The sequence below is a fragment of the Tenrec ecaudatus genome, chromosome 3 (assembly GCF_050624435.1).
Source record: "Tenrec ecaudatus isolate mTenEca1 chromosome 3, mTenEca1.hap1, whole genome shotgun sequence".
NCBI classification, from domain to species: domain Eukaryota; kingdom Metazoa; phylum Chordata; class Mammalia; order Afrosoricida; family Tenrecidae; genus Tenrec; species Tenrec ecaudatus.
Window position 1 is genome coordinate 153,697,742 of NC_134532.1, and position 18,362 is coordinate 153,716,103.

An 18,362-nucleotide genomic window follows, 5' to 3' on the forward strand; every position below is an offset into this window, starting at 1 on the left:
TCAATACCTCTATAATGAGGACTCTTCTCAGGGATGGAAAGCCCTCTTCATTCATCTCTCTCAATTCCAGAGAGCGACAAACGGTAAGGGAAACACCTGTCCCTCCGCTCTTCCAAGTAAATCTCCAGTCCTTCTATATCAGTGATTATCATCATGCATCCACTCCTCCTGTGCTTCACAACTGGGAGACCAAACAGGAAACAAACAGAAACAAACCAAAATTGCACTGAGGCACACACACACCTTTAATGTGTGCTGGATGAATATGTGCTCAGTTTGTTCCTTTCCCCCTTATGAAAGCTTTCCATCTGAATGCATACATTGTAACTGCTGATGAAACCATGAGGTTTCTTTTTCTCCCCTAGGCACTCACGGTCTGCACCACCCACACCGACACATCCTGCTGCTATAGGAATAAGGGCAGAATAAATTTAGGTAGAATTTCCCACCATAGCTACAAGTTATAGTGATGAGCTGTTATGAAAGGTTAGCCATTACTTAGGATCAATCACATTTTCCTTCCTGAAAGGGTTTTTTTTTAAATCCCTAGGATTCATAAATCTTCCAAGTGATAAAGTCCACTGTTCTTTGATAGTCTAAGTATATAGTCAAGCTAGTAAGATATTGTTTGTTGCTTTTTGGGTGGGAAGAGGATTTTCAGAGAAATATAGAATTACTCTTTGCTTAATGTTGCAACGTCTAACATTTCAATTAGCAGTGTGTTTGCACCATCCAGACTTGTCACATTGACAAGTCAAATTTTAAACTGGACAATCTATCACATACAAGTTACTATCAGTTTAAAAACTGAAAGGGTGACTAATATGGTCCTTGGGGTTTGTTTTAAAACATTCCAGTAGAGAAAAAAAAGGGAGCATGTGTGTGTGTTGGGGCCAGGGTGGGGGGAAAAGGTGGGGAAACACATTTTAAAAACCAGAAAATGTTAATTGCATAAGTTCTAAAAGTTCATTATACACCAGTATTTCTGAAATTTCCCTTAAGTATAAAGTTAAAAATATATATTAGTAGCTTGCATTATTTTTACTCTCCAAATGGCTATTTTTGCAAACCTCTTCATGTCCACTTGTGAGTAGTTTTATTACAGAAGGCCTTATCATTATTGAGGGGCCCTGGTGGTGGAGTGGTTACGTGTTGGGAAGTGATCCTAAAATCCTAAGTTTGAAACCACCAGCTACCCTGTGGGAGAAAGAACAGGCTGTCTACTCCCGTTAGTAGTTACAATCTTGAAAACCCACAAGCGCTATGAGTCAGCATGGATTCAGACTTGATGACGGTGAGTTTTTTTTTTGAGATATAGTATTAGCACAATTACCTATAAAATTCATTTTAAAACGACATGGGCTTTTTGCACATTTGTCATGCTTAGCAAAAAATACAAAATAAAAATCCCAAACCCATTGCCTAGGGGTAGATTTCACCAACAGCATCCTTATAGGTCGACAATCAAGACGAAATTCTTTCTTCTAGCAGATGCATTCGAACTGCCAACATCTTGGTTGGTACCGAAGCACATTTACTGCACCCCTAGGGCTCCTCCTCCCTGTCTTACGAGGGGATTCAATGTTTTCTTGTGATCAGGTCTCACGATTCCTTCCAGAAACGGCGCTTCGCATTAAAGGTTTCAGAAGAGAGGTGGGGCGCTGTGCCAGGCGTCGCCCGCTCCACATTCAGGGCCACAGCTCTCATTCCGGGCGGCGAGGGCGGTCACAGCAGCTCCGCGGTCCCGCCCCGAGGGTGGTGCCCGGGCGGAGCAGCGCCTCTCCCCTCCGCCTCCCGCGACTCTCGGCTGCCCGGTGCCCGCGGCGCATGTGCCGGGCGCCCCTCCCCCGCCCTGGAGCCCGCTTCCCCTCGGCTCGCGCGGCAGCCGCCGCCGCCTGCAGGCCCCGCGCCGCCTCCGGAGTCCATGGCCGGCACGCGCTGGGTGCTCGGGGCGCTGCTCCGCGGCTGCGGCTGTAACTGCAGCAGCTGCCGGCGCACAGGTGCCGCCTGCCTGCCCTTCTACTCGGCCGCGGGCGCCTTTCCTTCGGGCGTCTCCGGTCGCCGCCGCTTGCTGCTGCTGCTCGGCGCGGCCGCGGCCGCTGCCTCCCAGACGCGGGGCGTCCGTGCTGGGCCTGCGCCCGCCGGGAGGCTGGCGGGCCTTCCGCCCGCGGCCGCCTCCTCCGCCGCCGCCGCGGCCGCCGCCTCCTACCCGGCCCTGCGCGCCCCTCTGCTGCCGCAGTCGCTGGCGGCGGCCGCGGGCCCGGCGCGGGGCTACAGCCAGGTGAGTGGGCGCCGCGCGCGTGCGCCTCGCGGGCGCGCCCGGGGCTCCGCGCCGCGCGCGCGCCCGCCCCCCGGCCGCCCCGGCCTCCCATTGGGCCCCGGAACGGGGGACGCTCTCCGCGGCCGCGGCTCTTCTCCTTGTTTTGTTCTCCTCTGAGTCTCCGGTCGGTTGGGCAGTGTAAGTGTGGCTGGGGGTGAATGTTGAGGCCTGGTTTCCCGACGGGCCCATGGTAGGTCTTGGGGGGGCTGCGGACGCCCGCACCCCGATTCTTGGGTCGCGCAGTTGGGAGGCGGGACCCCGCGGAGGGAGGGGAGTTGGCGCGCGGCCCGAGCTGTAGGCCGGGGCGGCCGTCCGCCGCGAGATGCAGGCCCGCGGGCCAGGTGGCGCGTGCCCCGCACGCCGCGCTGCCCGGGGACCCCAGAGGCAGGAGGGCCGCCCCAGGTTGCTGAAGGTCACCTCTGCGCCACCACGTCCCCAGACAGGACCGTGGGTCGCGGTCGCCAGGGAGAACAGTCTGGACATGGCTCGCCCAGGGGTGGGGGTGGGGGTGGGGAGGGCGACCGAAGGGGACGTCTGGAGCCGAAGATGCTGTTGGGAGATTCAGGAATGAATCGACAGTGTTTTCTCACCTTGCAAAAAATTTAAGTCAGTCAGTGTGTATATAAACTGAGATGGATTAAAAAAACATGTATATACACATATATTGCCTTACAGGACGCTTTCTTTTCTACAATTTAAATAGCATCTGCGAAGTGTCTGCACTTTTTGGCTTTTCAATCCCCTGATACCTTGCATCCTTTTTGTCTTAATTCAATGTCTTCCGTTTGAACTTTGGGAAAGCTAATCAGCATGTGTCTGCGTTAAATGACGTAAATCTTGGCCAGTACTTTTTTTCTAAAAGCTTGTGATGCTTATGGAATTCTGGGGAAATGGGGAAAGTTGCTTTCTACAAAATTACATAAATATCTCTAATAAACCTTTTGAGCTGGCTTTTTAGCACTTTCTCCCCTCCCTCTGAAATTCGCTATAAATGTATCATTTGTTGAGCATCTGCTATATAAGAGACTTATTACTGACTGTCTCCTTAACCTAACTGTACAGGACAGTAGACAATGTAGCATTTCTGTCTTAAGCTCCATTAAGGGCAAGTGTTAATGACCTGAATTGTTTTCCCAGGTTGATGAGAAAACTTGTTGGATTCTTATTCAATCCAGTTTTTCCTTGGTTTTGTAGATAGAGTTCCAGAAGTATGGGTCCGGTCCCTCTTGTTCTCTGGTCTGATAGAGCCAGCTGCCTTTCCAAGGCATCCTGTTGGTTGGTTCTCTTACTCTACTCTGCCTAGGGAACACACCTTTAGTTTAGCATTCAAGGCCTCTGCTACATGGAACCAAGTTCTTTTTGCCAGCTCATCTTCTTTGGCTCTGAACTGGACCCTGCAGTTTAGCCAACTGGGGTTATTGCTATTGTCAAATGAGGCTTTGCATAGCTTCCTTCCCTCATCCCTGGAGTTCAAATGCCCTCTTGTTATGTATTTTATGTATCTTTGTACTGTCTTAACTATAGCATTACTATTAGATGAACTCAAACTTTATGTGAAGTCCATTTCCTACCAAGCTTTCTGGTGTACCTTCCTGTTTTAGTATATCCAATCCAGGCCCAAGCAGGATAATTTATGTTAGTGGTTTGCACTTCTTTTACTACCCGTTGGCACTGTGGAAGAAAGACTTGGTGATCAGTTTCCATAAAGGTACAGCCAGGAAAACCTGTTTTGGGTCACAATGAATCAGAATCTTCTTACCTGGCCTTCAGGGTTTTTTGCTTAATAGCCTCTAGTGAGTTAGTTTATAGAAATAAACATTGGTTAGGTTGTTAAATTAACACATTGACATTTCTTCACTTATCTCGGAAGGAGTCCAAAACTACCTACCTGGAAGACCTACCACCCCTCTCTGAGTATGAGCTGACTCCATCCAAGATAGCTGAGGAAGTGGATGATGTTTATCTTATTCGAGCTCAAGGATTGCCCTGGTCATGCACTTTGGAAGACGTGCTTAACTTTTTCTCAGGTATATTTTATGTATGCTTTAAATATGGTTTTTTTTAATAAGTTGTTAGGAGAGTAAAAGCCCCACAAAATGCAATTCAAGCTATTCCAGTGATGCTGATTTGATTGTTGGGGAATTGTCTCATGACTTGTTACATATTCATAGCAAGTGATGTCACGGGTCATACCATATGTGATACATAAAACTTAAAAATGTGAGCAACAAATGTATTTAATGTTAAAATTTCATGATAGGACATCAGGTTTTTTTAAAACTTTAATATGTACATATGAAAAAGATGAACCTGGCTAGCGGACATGTGGGGTTAAGATGAACACTTTATGTGATACATACGTTTAGAATATAAGATTACGTTTAGAATATAAGATCACCAAGTAACAGGAGAAAGGCGAGGCTTCCTACTCTGGTTAAGATTTCTAGTCAGAATGGACTAAATGGCATTGAGCTTTGAGGGTCCAGTATAAAATTCCTTTGATAACATATATGGAAGGTTTACTAATATATGATTAATTTTTATATCTGACGCATATTTAAATTTTCCTCTTAAATATTTAAAAATAATTTCATTGAATGTATTAAATACCTTAATGTGAATGTTATTGTACATACAGGCCAAGCATTTTATAAAGCCATATATATCTTCAATTATAAAAGATGTCTTCCTTTGGTAATGAAAGGGAGAAATTTAAATTATGGTAGCAAAATTATTCTCTTGAGATATTTACAGTACTTACCGGTGTGATTTTTTTAAACAAAAGAGGACATCTGTGCATAAACCTAACCAGATCTTCATTTCTTGAGTGATTTCTAACTGATTAGAAACTTTAGAATGGACACAATATATTGTGTGATGGGCCTGTTTTGTGGTTTGCTATTTAAAGGTCTGGAGATCATAATGTTACATCTTCTTATCTTTTCCAATTGAGACGCTCCAGAGACTGCATTTGGATGGATTAGTGATTGGGCTTTGTGTGAAAAATAAAACAGGCAGTTTGGTTCCTTTCCTGTTGGATAATTGCTTTCTTGGTGACTTGAGTCACTGATCTGAAAGTTGGACTTCAGTTCTTAATTGATTTTCCACCTATATTTAGACTGCAGGATCCGCAATGGTGAGAATGGAATACATTTCCTCTTGAATAGAGATGGGAAACGAAGGGGCGATGCCTTAATTGAAATGGAGTCAGAGCAGGATGTGCAGAAAGCCTTAGAGAAGCACCGCATGTACATGGGCCAGCGGTATGTGGAAGGTACGTGAAGCTAGATTTTGGCTTTTCGGGATCATTGCATTAGCACGCCATGCTTTTCCAGGCTGCTTTCTTTCACTTGCATATTGCTTAATTAGGGTGTTTTATTGGTAGAATTTTTGCATGTGCTGTGCTTTTTCATTGCAGTATATGAGATAAACAACGAAGATGTGGATGCCTTAATGAAGAACCTACAGGTCAGATCTTCCCCTCTGGCAAACGATGGCGTGGTTCGCTTGCGAGGACTCCCCTACAGCTGCAATGAGAAAGACATCGTAGACTTCTTCGCAGGTGCTTTTCTGTTTTAACATGCATGGAAACTGTCTCCCCCGTTATCGCCTCTTCCTGTGCCTTAGGTGTACCTTCCCTAGGTAACAGCATACAGTTATGTTCTTGAGCGGTCAGCTCTTCATTCATTATATAATGTTAATAGATTATCTTAAATGTTAATAGATTATCTAAAAGTTTTGCTTTATCAGGCAGATCCTTGGAGGTGGTCAAAATTGTCCTTATAATGGCATATCTGTCTATGGCAGTAATTAATGCAAAGAAAGTAACCAATATACACCATTAATTATGATCTTAGTCTAAATGCTATTGTCCTCTAATATATGATTAATGACCAAAAAGGGGAAAGTTGTGTGTTTAAAGGGGGTAATTGCACCTTATGCTACTGGAAATATAAGTGTGTGGTATTGTGCATGCTGATGGCTACATGATGGTTCTTTTAGTGTGGATCTAGCCAGCTTTGTCTTGGGCAGAGTAGTATGAACATTTTTTTATTATTATTGAGTGAATGTGTTAATATGAGGATAAAAATTCCTACTGACAGCACTCATTTGTAATCCTCTTTTGGTGTCCTAGGGCTGAACATAGTAGACATTACTTTTGTCATGGACTACAGAGGGAGAAGGAAAACGGGGGAAGCCTATGTGCAGTTTGAAGAACCAGAAATGGCCAACCAAGCCCTATTGAAACACAGGGAAGAAATTGGCAATAGGTGAGTGACGCAGATGACGATGACTGAAGTGTCCCATAACAGGTCATTTTGATAAATGTACGATTATTTACTCCTGTAAACGTTCCAAACACGGGATATTAGGATTAGGATAGTGACTGAGTCCACAGCTTAGATGAGCAAATATTAACGAGATATTAACATATTTATATTTCCTTTATTAGTTTTCTCACTGTGTATATTTAAAGAAAAGTTATTCTCACATAATCACATTTAACAGAATTTCATAGAATTTAATACCATTCTGTAAGTGCATTCTTTTACGTTTTCATGCCATTGACTTTTACATAAATCTAATCAGTGGCACTACATAGTGTCTCTGTATTTGTCATATTGCTTCCTCGTCTGTTACCTTTATTGTTTCTTGGAACAGAAGTTAGAGCTAAGGTTCTAAATTGGTTCAGGTTAACCTTTTGATAGAGTTACTCTATACAGCTTATCACATCCAGGGCTCTGAAACGATTTAGACTGGTTCCGTCATGGCCAGTGAAGCAAAGTCAGAACATACCTGGATTTTAAACTCTGGTTGAAGGGAAAGGGCAGTGAGAACGGGTAAGATAGGGGTTGAAGGCCTGGAACGGGCGACTGAGAAGAGATACACTGAACCCTGACGCCAGAGCTAGGTTATGGGCAAACCTGGAAAGTGACACACATTCAGAGCATAAGCATGGTTTTCCTGACAGTGCCAGTCACGAGATTTGGTTGATGTGCAACATGCTGCTCTTTTCTAGCGGGAGATTAAGTGTCTAGTGGGGTGTTACTGACCATATGTAATTTTTTGCCATTTCAGCTGTTCTCACCCCAAAGTTTACAAATGTATGTTCGTTCTAGTTTCACCTCACTTCCCTGACTAAGCTGGATATAAGCCCTGATGCAGCACATCAGTGTGCATGGAATGATGGTTGGGCTCGTTTTAATTTGGATTTTGGGGGTATAGTCAAAAGCCCTGATGTTGTAGTGGCTGTGTGTTGGGCTGCGACTCGAAGTGTTGTCAAAATCGCCAGCAGCTCCACAGGAGAAAGACTGGGAACGGAAACACACAGTGGGTCACAGTGAGTCAGCATTGCCACACTGGCAGTGAGTGAGAGTCAAAGTGGTGTTACATTTTAATGGACTGTTTTACTGCCAAGTGGCGTTTCCCCAGCATTTTTCCCCCCTGACACCTCTCGTATACCTGTGCCCACGTGAGGGTGGCTTACCTTGCATCCCCAGCTTTTTTTAAAAGGAAATATGATTGCATGTTTCTGGATCTATTTCTAAAACTGGTTCAAAGGTTTTCACTGAATTTTGTTATATTTTGGACTACACGGGTGGTGTGTTTTTATATGGGGACATTAGGATAGTATACAGACATCTTTAATAATTGAAGAAGTGATTCCCTTCTAGTCTGTGCATGTCTGACATACAAGTGATTTTTCCAGCTTTAATTCAGTAACCTAGTTTGGAAAAGCAGTGAATGTTACTGAAACTGGGGCTTATAAATATAAATGGGATTTAATAAGTAGTCCCCTGGCCACTAGGATTTTGAGTTAGAATTAAACCTTTAGTTTTTGAATTCTCATTAAACACTTTGTGAAATTTTGAGAAAGTTAACTTTTCAAACACTGCCTTTACCATCTTTATAGGCGTTACTAGTTTCCACAAAATGGCACTACAAAGCTTCCAGAATTTAACCAACAGTAAAAAGAAAAACCCCTTCTGGCCAGGTTAATTCTGTTTTACAGTTAAAGTTGTCTTCATGAAGACAAACCGGGCGGAGCATATTAAATGCGTATGAGTTGAATTATTATTTTTTAAATCATTTTATTAGGGGCTCTTATCACAATCCATAGATACATCAATTGTGTAAAGCACATTTGTACATTCATTGCCCTCATCATTCTCAAAACATTTGCTCTCTACTTAAGCCCCTGGTATCAGCTCCTTACTTTTTCCTCTCCCTCCCTGCTCCCCCTCCCTCATGAACCCTTGATAATTTATAAATTATTATTTTGTCTTATCTTGCTCTGCCCGATGTCTCCCTTTACCCACTTTTCTATTGTCCGTCCCGCAGGGAGGAGGCTATATGTAGATCCTTATAATCGATTCCTCCTTTCCACCCGCTCTCCTGGTATTGCCACTCTCGCCACTGATCCTGAAGGGATCATCCGCCCTGGATTCCCCGTGTTTCCAGTTCCTATCTGTACCATTGTACATCTCTGGTCTAGCCAAATTTGTAAGGTAGAATTGGGATCATGATAGTGGGGGTGGGGGGCGGGCGGTTGGAAGCATTTAGGAACCAGAGGAAAGTTGTATGTTTCATCGTTACTACAATGCACCCTGACTGGCTCTTCTCCCCGTGACCTTCTATAAGGGGATGTTCAATTGCCTACAGGTGGGCTTTGGGTCCCCACTCTGCAGTCCCCCTCATTCACAATGATAGGATTTTTTGTTCTGATGATGCCTGATACCTGATCCCTTCGACATGCCCTACCAGGCCTCCTATACCCTCCTCACCGCCAGTTTGGATCACTTGTTCCCTTGTCCCTGGATTTGTTAATACAGTATTACTTTCTTAAGGCAGAAAGGGAATTAAATCAGTGACTCAAACAAACAAAACACCCCAAACCCACTTGCCATGAGTTCATACAGCTCCTTAGAGACTGTTAGCTGTCTTGTCTACAGAAACACATAGAGTGGCACTCACCTATCTAAGAGAGAGCTTTACATCAAGAAGTAATTACCTATCAGGAAGGCATCACAGCCCAGACCAACTCAAGTCTCTAATCCCTTCGTGTGTAGCCATCAGTGTACAGTGATATCAAGTCTCTAATCCCTTCGTGTGTAGCCATCAGTGTACACGGATGGAAGCTGCCGGAAGAGCACAGGCCAGTGCGTGCAGAGTCTTGTCGATCCAAAGTCTCTGGAAACATGCAAGGCTTCCGTAGGAAGGTGAAGGGGCAGGGGAGAGGGAGGTTTCCAGCCCATCCCCTTATAAGAAGACCACATCCCCAAGTAGTATCATCTGGCCATGGCCTGGTTGACAGTGGATTATACCCCTATACATCTTCAAATTGACATAAAATCCACCAACTATCACAGAGACCATATAGGACAGCTCAGAACTACCCCGATGGGTTCCCGAGACTGTAAAACTTTATGGGAGTAGAATGCATCATCTTTGTTGGAACGACTGGTTTCGAACCGCTAACCTTTCAGCTCGCAACTAGTAATGCGCTACACCACCAGATCTCTTAAATCAGATTAATATTCCCATACTTTCTAGGCTAATATTTACATCAATCCTATATTTCCTTACCGACTGCTAACGATGGACATCTGTGTTTTTTAAGCTTATAGCGTACACACTCAAGTTTGTTTTAAATGGGCTTGCGGTTATTCTTGCCATGTAAGCCTTTTCACGCTTCCTTCGATATAGGTATATAGAGATATTTCCAAGCAGAAGGAACGAAGTTCGTACACACGTTGGATCTCATAAAGGAAAGAAAATGACATCTTCTCCTACTGCTAAGTATATAACTGAGCCAGAAATGGTCTTTGAAGAGCATGAACTAAATGAGGATCTTCAGCCCATGGCAGCGTTTGAAAGTGAGAAGGAAATAGGTGAGGACCTCTCCGTCAGGAGTTGCCCTCATGGAACCCCGTAGGGCAGGTCTACCCTGTCCATCGGGTCCAACTCCGTGGCAGTGAGTTTGGTTTGGTACCTCTGGAGACTCATTGAGTCTGTTTGTAGTCTTTGGTCTTGTTACAATACTTTTTAATGGCCACTTTGTATGAAATTATAAGGTTGTAGGGAAAGGAGGGAATTAAGCTGCAAAGAAAGGATTCCTTTGTGTTTTGTGTTGTGAGTGCCATATGGCAGTCCCATGTAATTGCACCCAGTGTCATATGGTGGTGCAAGCGGTGAAGCACTCGGCCACCGATTGCGAAGTTGGCTGTTCAGACTCACTCGCAGGTGTCTTGGAAGCAAGGACTAAAGACGGGTTTCAGGGCCACCGTTCAACCCCATGAAATGCAGTTGTGCTCACCGGAGTCTGCCTTGAGTCTCAGTGAGTTGAGGGCGACTGGCTTGTGTATGTGAGTTTCAGTGTCGTGTGTGCTCAGAAGGACACAATTGTTTATTTAGACTTCTCGATGTAATCATTTTTGTAGATTGTGATTTTGAATAGGAAGCTAGAATATATACCAAAGTACGGACTTTTGTTTGTTTATTTCTGAATTTAATTCTGTGATTGCTAACCCCAAAACAACATTTCATGTCATTGAAATTTGATAAATCCTGTTGTAATTAATGTCTTGGTATTACCCTGTCATCATCATTTAACTTCTCTGTTTCTGGACAAAGATAGGTTCTTAATTTGGCAATGGGTTGAGGTACCATTGGATTTTTAGCACAGTTAGGATTTTATAGCTGTCAGGTAATACGGGTTGCCTTAGTGTTTAAGGGAGATAGATGGCTTTTATAATAAGGTGGTTCCAGCTGTCCATCTTTAAGTGGTTTGGGGAGTTCATTAACTGGAAGACGTTTTGAATCATTTTGACTCTGTACTGGTTCAGGAGGGTTTGAGGATTTTGACATGAGCACTATGTACCCGAGTAAAGCCTGTGAGCCACAGGAGGAGCCGTGCTGCTCTAGTGTGTAGTGGGTATGTGTCAGGCTGCTAACTGCTGCGAAGCCAGCAGGATTTCCCCTCCCGTAAACAGTGACACACTCGGGATACCCAGGGGTCGTTTCCCCCTGTTTTATGGGGAGTCAGTGGCGGTGAATTTGAGTGCTTCATAACCTATGAAGTTCTTTTGTTTTTATTGTGCTTTGTGTTTATCCTTTCAGAATTACCTAAGGAGATGTCCGAAAAGCTTCCAGAGGCTGTCGATTTTGGAGCTACACCGTCCATACATTTTGTTCACATGAGAGGATTGCCTTTCCAAGCAAATGCCCAGGACATTATAAATGTGTGTAGCAGTAAGACATTCTCGAATCTCCTTAGGTTTCAGTAGACGTTGTAAAGTTGAAGAGGCTCCGCTTAAGTGGAGAAGATGGAGAAGCAAACACACACCGTGGGCATAGCTGACTAGAACGACGGCTTCTACGCGGTTCTGAAAACGGGTTTCACTTTTTCTAGTTTAGTTTTGGATTTTTATTACAATTTAAGGTCAAGGATGGATAGGATTTTATAGCTGTCAAAGAATATGTGTGGGCTTGGTGTTCAAAGTCAGGAAGTGGGCTTTTAGAATCAGGTCCATCTATTGCTGTTATGTAGGAAACAGACTTGGTTCAGTAACTGTCGCAGAACAGGCAGACCATAGCCAGGAATCTAGTTCTCCTAAAGGCCGAGAAGTTTCATTAGACCGTGTATCAGGATTGTTTGCTTTTAAGAAAATGAATTGTAAGTAGATTGTCTTTTCATAATAGATGTTGCATGAAGTAAACAAAACAGCAAAGTCCTTAGTTAACTTTATGAACTTGAAAGCTTCTCCCGCCCCCTCAGAGTTCAAACTCCTCTCTTTATTTATTTACTTAAAAGATCATTTTACAGGGGTCTTACAGCTCTCATAACAATCCCTGCATCCATTGTATTGAGCATATTTGTACATACATTATCATCATCACTTTCTAAACATTCACTTTCTATTTGAGCCCTTGATATCTAGGTTCTTTAGTTAACAGGACTTCACAGTTGTGCTTGTTTTTCAAAAAAGCTTAAGCTTTTATCCAGTTAAACGTTGAACCGTCATTTAAAGCATTGCATCTTGTTTATTTGGTTTGATAAGGTAACAACTCAGCACAGTATCTCTCTATGTGGTACTAATATGAAACATGAAGTATGTATTTAAAAATGCAAAAAACATTATTAAGTGTGGCTGGTGGACAATCTTTAGAGTTATGGGGGAATGTGGGTGGGAGCAATATTGAAATTGGCCCCTGGTTTCAAAGAAGCGCGAGGCACATTTGTCTAGTGATTATGTATGCAGCTTTTAGATTGTTGTGAACAGGTTGGCTCCATTATGTCCCTTTTGGCTTGGTTCTTTGTTTCAGTTTTTTGCTCCACTGAAGCCTGTTAGAATCACCATGGAATACAGCTCCAGCGGGAAGGCCACTGGGGAAGCTGATGTGCACTTCGACAGCCACGAGGATGCGGTTGCTGCCATGCTCAAGGACCGGTCCCATGTCCGTAAGTGCTGGCCACCGTGTGGTTGTCCTCTTTGATGATTGCCTTCCCTTGCAGGTGCGTTCACCTGCCTTGGGGTTTCCTAGGCTAGGAAGATTATACTCTTAATCATACTGAATTAAATGGAAAGAGAGTACAATGCTATGTTATAAAATATTGTAAATGCTATGTTATAATGAAAAGCGATTCTTGTAAAGTATCCTGCATCTTTGTCTCTGAAGTTATTCTTTTTTTTAGTTCGGGAAAGTAACGGAACAAAAGTTATGAGTTGAACTGTGGGAAAATTGTCTCCAGTACTTTTTCTGACTTCCGTATTTTTTAAAGCTAATTTTTTGTTTGTCATCTTTAGAGCATAGGTACATTGAACTGTTCCTGAATTCATGTCCACAAGGAAAATAAGACTTCCAGGAACTTCAAATAAGGTGAATTTAAGAAGTACAAATGTGTGAATTATGTCTTCCTGATCAATTAATCCTGAACTAAAGAATTGGTAGTGTCGTAGAAGCCACTTTATGTAAATGTACAGATCAAACTAATCTTGGTGGAAACACCCCGAGGTCAGGAAGGGAAGCTCACCTGGACCGTAGTCCTGGAGTGTGAGCGCCACACCGTCGTGTTGGTGTCACTACCAGTGCTCAGCATGCTGTGCGCCTCCCGTCATTTTAAGATACACAGGATATTTGTTTTCCTGGAATCGTAATTAAAAATTATGGATTGTCTCAGGAGTACGTAGTTTCAAAATGTTAACTGAAAATTTTCCCAAAGATGCCACTTTACCATCACTTTTCTTGACTAAATGTTAAATCGTATTTCCCCCAATAAAATATTTAAATGTATTTAACTATGATCATTTCCTACCTGTAATGGTACGGCTCTCTGAGACACTTAACTAGTGATTTCTTCTTTGAAAACATGGTGGTATTCCATTACTACAGTCAGGTTGTCAGTTATTTCTGCATAAGAGAAGTTTGTAATAAGTTCTATAGTCCTATGATATTAAATAGTTATGTCAGCTAAAGTCTATTTAAAATCTGTTCCGTGCTCAACTCTGAAAATACCGTATATCCTCGTGTATAAGCCGAGTTTTTTAGTACTTAAAAAAAAATCATTTTATTAGGGACTCGTACAACTCTTAACACAATCCATACATATATCTATCATGTCAAGCACATCTGTACTTTTGTTGCCATCATCATTCTTAAAACATTTTCTTTCTACTTGAGCCCTTGGTATCAGCTCCTCATTTCCCCCCCTCCCTTCCTGCTCCCCACTCCCTCATGAACCCTTGATAATTTATAAATTATTATTTTGTCATGTCTTGCACTGTTGTCTGTCCCCCAGGGAGGGGTTTATATGGAGATCCTTGTGATTGGTTTCCCCTTTCAACCCCACCTTCCCCTCCTGGTATCGCCACTCTTACCACTGGTCCTGAGGTTTCCAGTTTCCTGGATTCCCTGTGTTTCCAGTTCCTATCTGTACTAGTGTACTTCCTCTGGTTTAGCCGGATTGGTAAGGTAGAACTGGGATCGTGATAATGGGGGTTGAAGAAGCATTTAAGAGCTAGAGGAAAGTTGTATGTTTCATCATTGCTATGGTGCACCCTGACTGGTTCGTCTCCTCCCCGCGACCCTTCTGTAAGGGGAGGTCCAGTTGCCCACAGATGGGCTTTGGGTCCCCACTCTGCACTCCCCCCATTCACAGTGATAGCGTTTTTGGTTCTTTGATGCCTGATACCTGATCCCAAAGACACTTCTTGATCACACAGGCTGGTGTTTCAATACATTTTAAAACTTTTTTTACATTTTATTAGGGGCTCATACAACTCTTACCACAATCCATACATATGCATACATCAATTGTATAAAGCACATCTGCACATTCTTTGCCCTAATCATTTTCAAAGCATTTGCTCTCCACTTAAGCCCTTTGCATCAGGTCCTCTTTTTTTTTTCCCCTCCCTCCCCGCTCCCCCCTCCCTCATGAGCCCTTGATAATTCATAGATTGTTATTTTGTCATATCTTGCCCTATCCGGAGTCTCCTTTCCCTCCCCTTCTCTGCCATCTGTCTCCCAGGGAGGAGGTCACATGTGGATCCTTGTAATCGGGTCCCCCTTTCCAACCCACTCACCCTCTACTCTCCCAGTATCACCCCTCACATACCTGGCCCTGAAGGTATCATCCACCCTGGATTCCCTGTGCCTCCAGATCCCATATACACCAGTGTACAACCTCTGCCCTATCCAGTCCTGCAAGGTAGAATTCGGATCATGGTAGTTGGGGGGAGGAAGCATCCAGGATCTGGGGGAAAGCTGTGTTCTTCATTGGTACTACATCACACCCTAACTGACCCATCTCCTCTCCTAAACCCCTTTAGGAGGGGATCTCCAGTGGCCGACAAATGGGCTTTGGGTCTCCACTCTGCACTTCCCCCTTCATGCACTGTTGTGTGTGTGTGTGTGTGTGTGTGTGTGTGTGTATACACACACATACTTTTTTTTTTGCATGATGCCTTATACCTGGTCCCTTTGGCACCTTGTGATCATACAGGCTGCTGTGCTTCTTCCATGTGGACTTTGTTGCTTCTGAGCTAGATGGCCGCTTGTTTACCTTTAAGCCTTTAAGACCCCAGAAACTATCTCTTTGGATAGGCGGGCACCATCAGCTTTCTTCGCCACATTTGCTTATGCGCCTGTTTGTCTTTGGCGATCGTATCATGGAGGTGTGCAGCCAATGGTACGATTTTTGGTTCGTTGATGCCTGATAACTGATTCCTTCGGGACCACGTGATCACACAGGCTGGTATGTTATTCCATGTGGTCTTTGTTGCTTCTTAGCTAGATGGTCGCTTGTTTATCTTCAAGCCTTTAAAACCCCAGACACTATCTCTTTTGATAGCCGGGCACCATCAGCTTTCTTCACCACATTTACTTGTTCACCCACTTTGGCTTCAGCAGTTGTGTCGGGAGGGTGAGCATCATAGAGTGCCAATTTAATAAAAGAAAGTATTCATGCATTGAGGGAGTGCTTGAGTAGAGGCCCAAGGTCCTTCCGCCACCTTAATACTAAACCAATAAATATAGACACATAGATCTATTTCCCCATCATATATGTATTTGCATGTACATGTCTTTGTCTAGACCTCTATAAATGCCCTTTGACTCCTAACTCTTTCCTCCGTCTCCCTTGACTTTCCTCCTGCCCCACTACCATGCTCTGTCCGCACAGGGGTTACAGCTATACCTCTTCTTTATGTAACCTTACCCTTGATCATTCCCTACCAGGCCTGCCACTCCCCCCTCTCTACCATTTTGGGTCCCATGTTGTTCCCTTGTATCTGTGTTTGTTAACACCACTTCCTTACCCCCCCCACCCCAAGTCCCCCTGGAACTGTCGGTCCCGTTGTTTTTCCTCCAGATAGTTCATCTAGCCTGTCTTATTTAGACAGACCTGTGGAGACACTACAATACACGAAAACAAGACAGAGGAAAACAAAGCAACAGTGTACAACCAGACAACAAAACAACAAACCACTGACAAAATACAGAACAAAACACATCAAGAAAGAAAAGCAGGTGCCTCGGCTGATACGCGGCTCGGCTTATACCCTAGCATATATGGTATCTTCCTACAAGGGTATAAACATTCATATGTTAATTTCCTTCACTTTAGTTGATTTGTCAGCTACTTTGCGTTAAGTCGTAAAGAAAAAAATCAAAGCTACTTTTACATGTTTTGAGAATCTATGTAGTCATTTTTCTACTTGGAGTAAATATACGTTTATTATTTTGTTTTATTTCCAGGGTGAAGCAAGAAGCATTTCATTTGCACATCTTTCTTGGACATGGGATACAAAGTTCCAGTTTATTAGCAGCAATTGCTAGAGAAAGGATTTGGGGTTTATTGCTTCTACGAAAAATAGTGGACTGTTTAAAAAAAGAAAAAGAATCAGTTTAGGATTATGAAATAATTGTTAATTTAAATATTTGTTTGAAGTATTCAGGGTCTGATTTAAAAATGTCTAGTCTTGTGTAATTTTTGTTTCATAGGGGATATTACCCATTTTAAAGACTACATATTTTTATTCAGCTCTGCGCTTTAAAACCCTTCTATTTAAAAAGTACTTTTTTCAAAATTGTGTTCTTTGCCTATAAATTGAGAGCTTTGATGTAAAGCTCTTGGCTTGAAGGGTTTTGTGATACTGCTGATTGATTTTAGCCAAACACCAAAGCAAGGAATGGTCTCAGACCTTTGGACTAGTGTGGTTTGTTAGTGGGGAGTAATTTTAATTTAAATTAGGTGATTCCCTAGGAGTTAGATAAATGAGTTCTAAAATATCACTTGATAAGTAAAAATGACAACTTGGCAGAGGTTTATGGCATTTAACACTGGGATCTATTTACTTCAGGAAATTTTAGTCTTTGATATCTACTCCGCACCCCCTCCCCCTTTTCTTATTTTAAATTTTGGTTAAACCCTAGGATGTGTTGGTTTCAAACTGTGAAGTGATATGTCATAACAGTCCAGACTGCTGAAGACATTTGTGGTTATACTTGACTTTAAACCAGCTCTTAAGTAGGACAGAAAATCGAAATTGCATTTGCTTTTTTTAATGGGGTAGCACATCCCATATTTTAGAACAGGTAGGGATGCCTTGCTTAAATTAAAATAGCATTCAGTGTATAATTAATTGTGTGAGGGGTTTATGGATAAAGCTGTACTTCTGTCACACTGTGACAGTACCTTCTGCTTTAATATTAAACAGCTTGTTATTTACATACTGGATCAAAATGGCTGGCTTCAAAATGTAGTCTTTCCTAAGCTACCTATGTGCACCTGTGTAGGAGAATTCAAGTCCTGTGTACTCTCTTTGCCTTGTTCTTGCTCTCGGGGCAACGATTACTCCGTCGTTACCAGGAGATGCAGTTCTAGTTCCTAAAAATGATTAAATCTAGATTTTTGAGAGATGACATCTGGAAGAGAGATTGTCTTCTTTCATTTATTACATAACTATCTTTGATTACCAGCTAAGATTTGAAATCACTGTACTGTAAGTAGTCAATAAATGAAGGCCTGTTTTAGGCTGAAGAGTTACTTAAGTGTATTTATTATTGGAGTGTGTGTGAGTTAACTGAATATATTTTTATGACATCAAATTCTGGTATATTACATAAATGGCTAATTATCAGTGGTAGGGTTTTTTTGTGTGTTTTAATCACCTAACTGTAAGAACACAATTTAATCAACCAGCTTACTATCTTTTTTCGACGATAATGTGTTCATAAATGGTTAAGTGTACCTACTTCTCCATAGTTGTACAAGTGTGATCTATTAAAGTATGATTTATTCTCGCTTCCTTAAGTAGTGGACATTTGATTGGCTGTGGAGAAAATATTGACAGTCCAATAGGAATGGGATTGGTGCGGAGTTGATTCATTGTACTTACTTCAAATTCCTTTCTCCAGGAAAAGTGACCTAAAGCATGAGATGTTCAGCTTGAAGGGGTCCCTCCAGCCGTGCCAGCGGCTGCGTTAGTGTCAGAGGGGGCAGGTCCTGGGAAGTTGTATTACGAGCTCATATGCATGT

At 42.9% G+C, this 18,362-nt stretch overlaps 1 protein-coding gene across 2 annotated transcripts; it reads left to right on the forward strand.

Moving 5' to 3' along the window:
* The first annotated feature begins 1,896 nt into the window (after positions 1–1,896).
* GRSF1 (G-rich RNA sequence binding factor 1) lies at positions 1,897–18,137 on the forward strand. 2 transcript variants are annotated; one of them, XM_075544227.1, is made up of 10 exons: positions 1,897–2,281; positions 4,191–4,347; positions 5,439–5,594; positions 5,739–5,882; positions 6,456–6,591; positions 10,028–10,212; positions 11,441–11,562; positions 12,647–12,782; positions 13,129–13,201; positions 16,580–18,137. In XM_075544227.1, the coding sequence occupies exons 1-9, from the start codon at positions 1,925–1,927 to the stop codon at positions 13,176–13,178; spliced, it is 1,443 nt and encodes a 480-aa protein (XP_075400342.1). In that variant the 5' UTR covers positions 1,897–1,924; the 3' UTR covers positions 13,179–13,201; positions 16,580–18,137. The 2 variants fall into 2 exon arrangements, with proteins under 2 accessions (XP_075400342.1, XP_075400343.1); XM_075544228.1 differs by lacking the exon at positions 1,897–2,281 and adding an exon at positions 2,386–2,510.
* Positions 18,138–18,362: the final 225 nt, after the last annotated feature.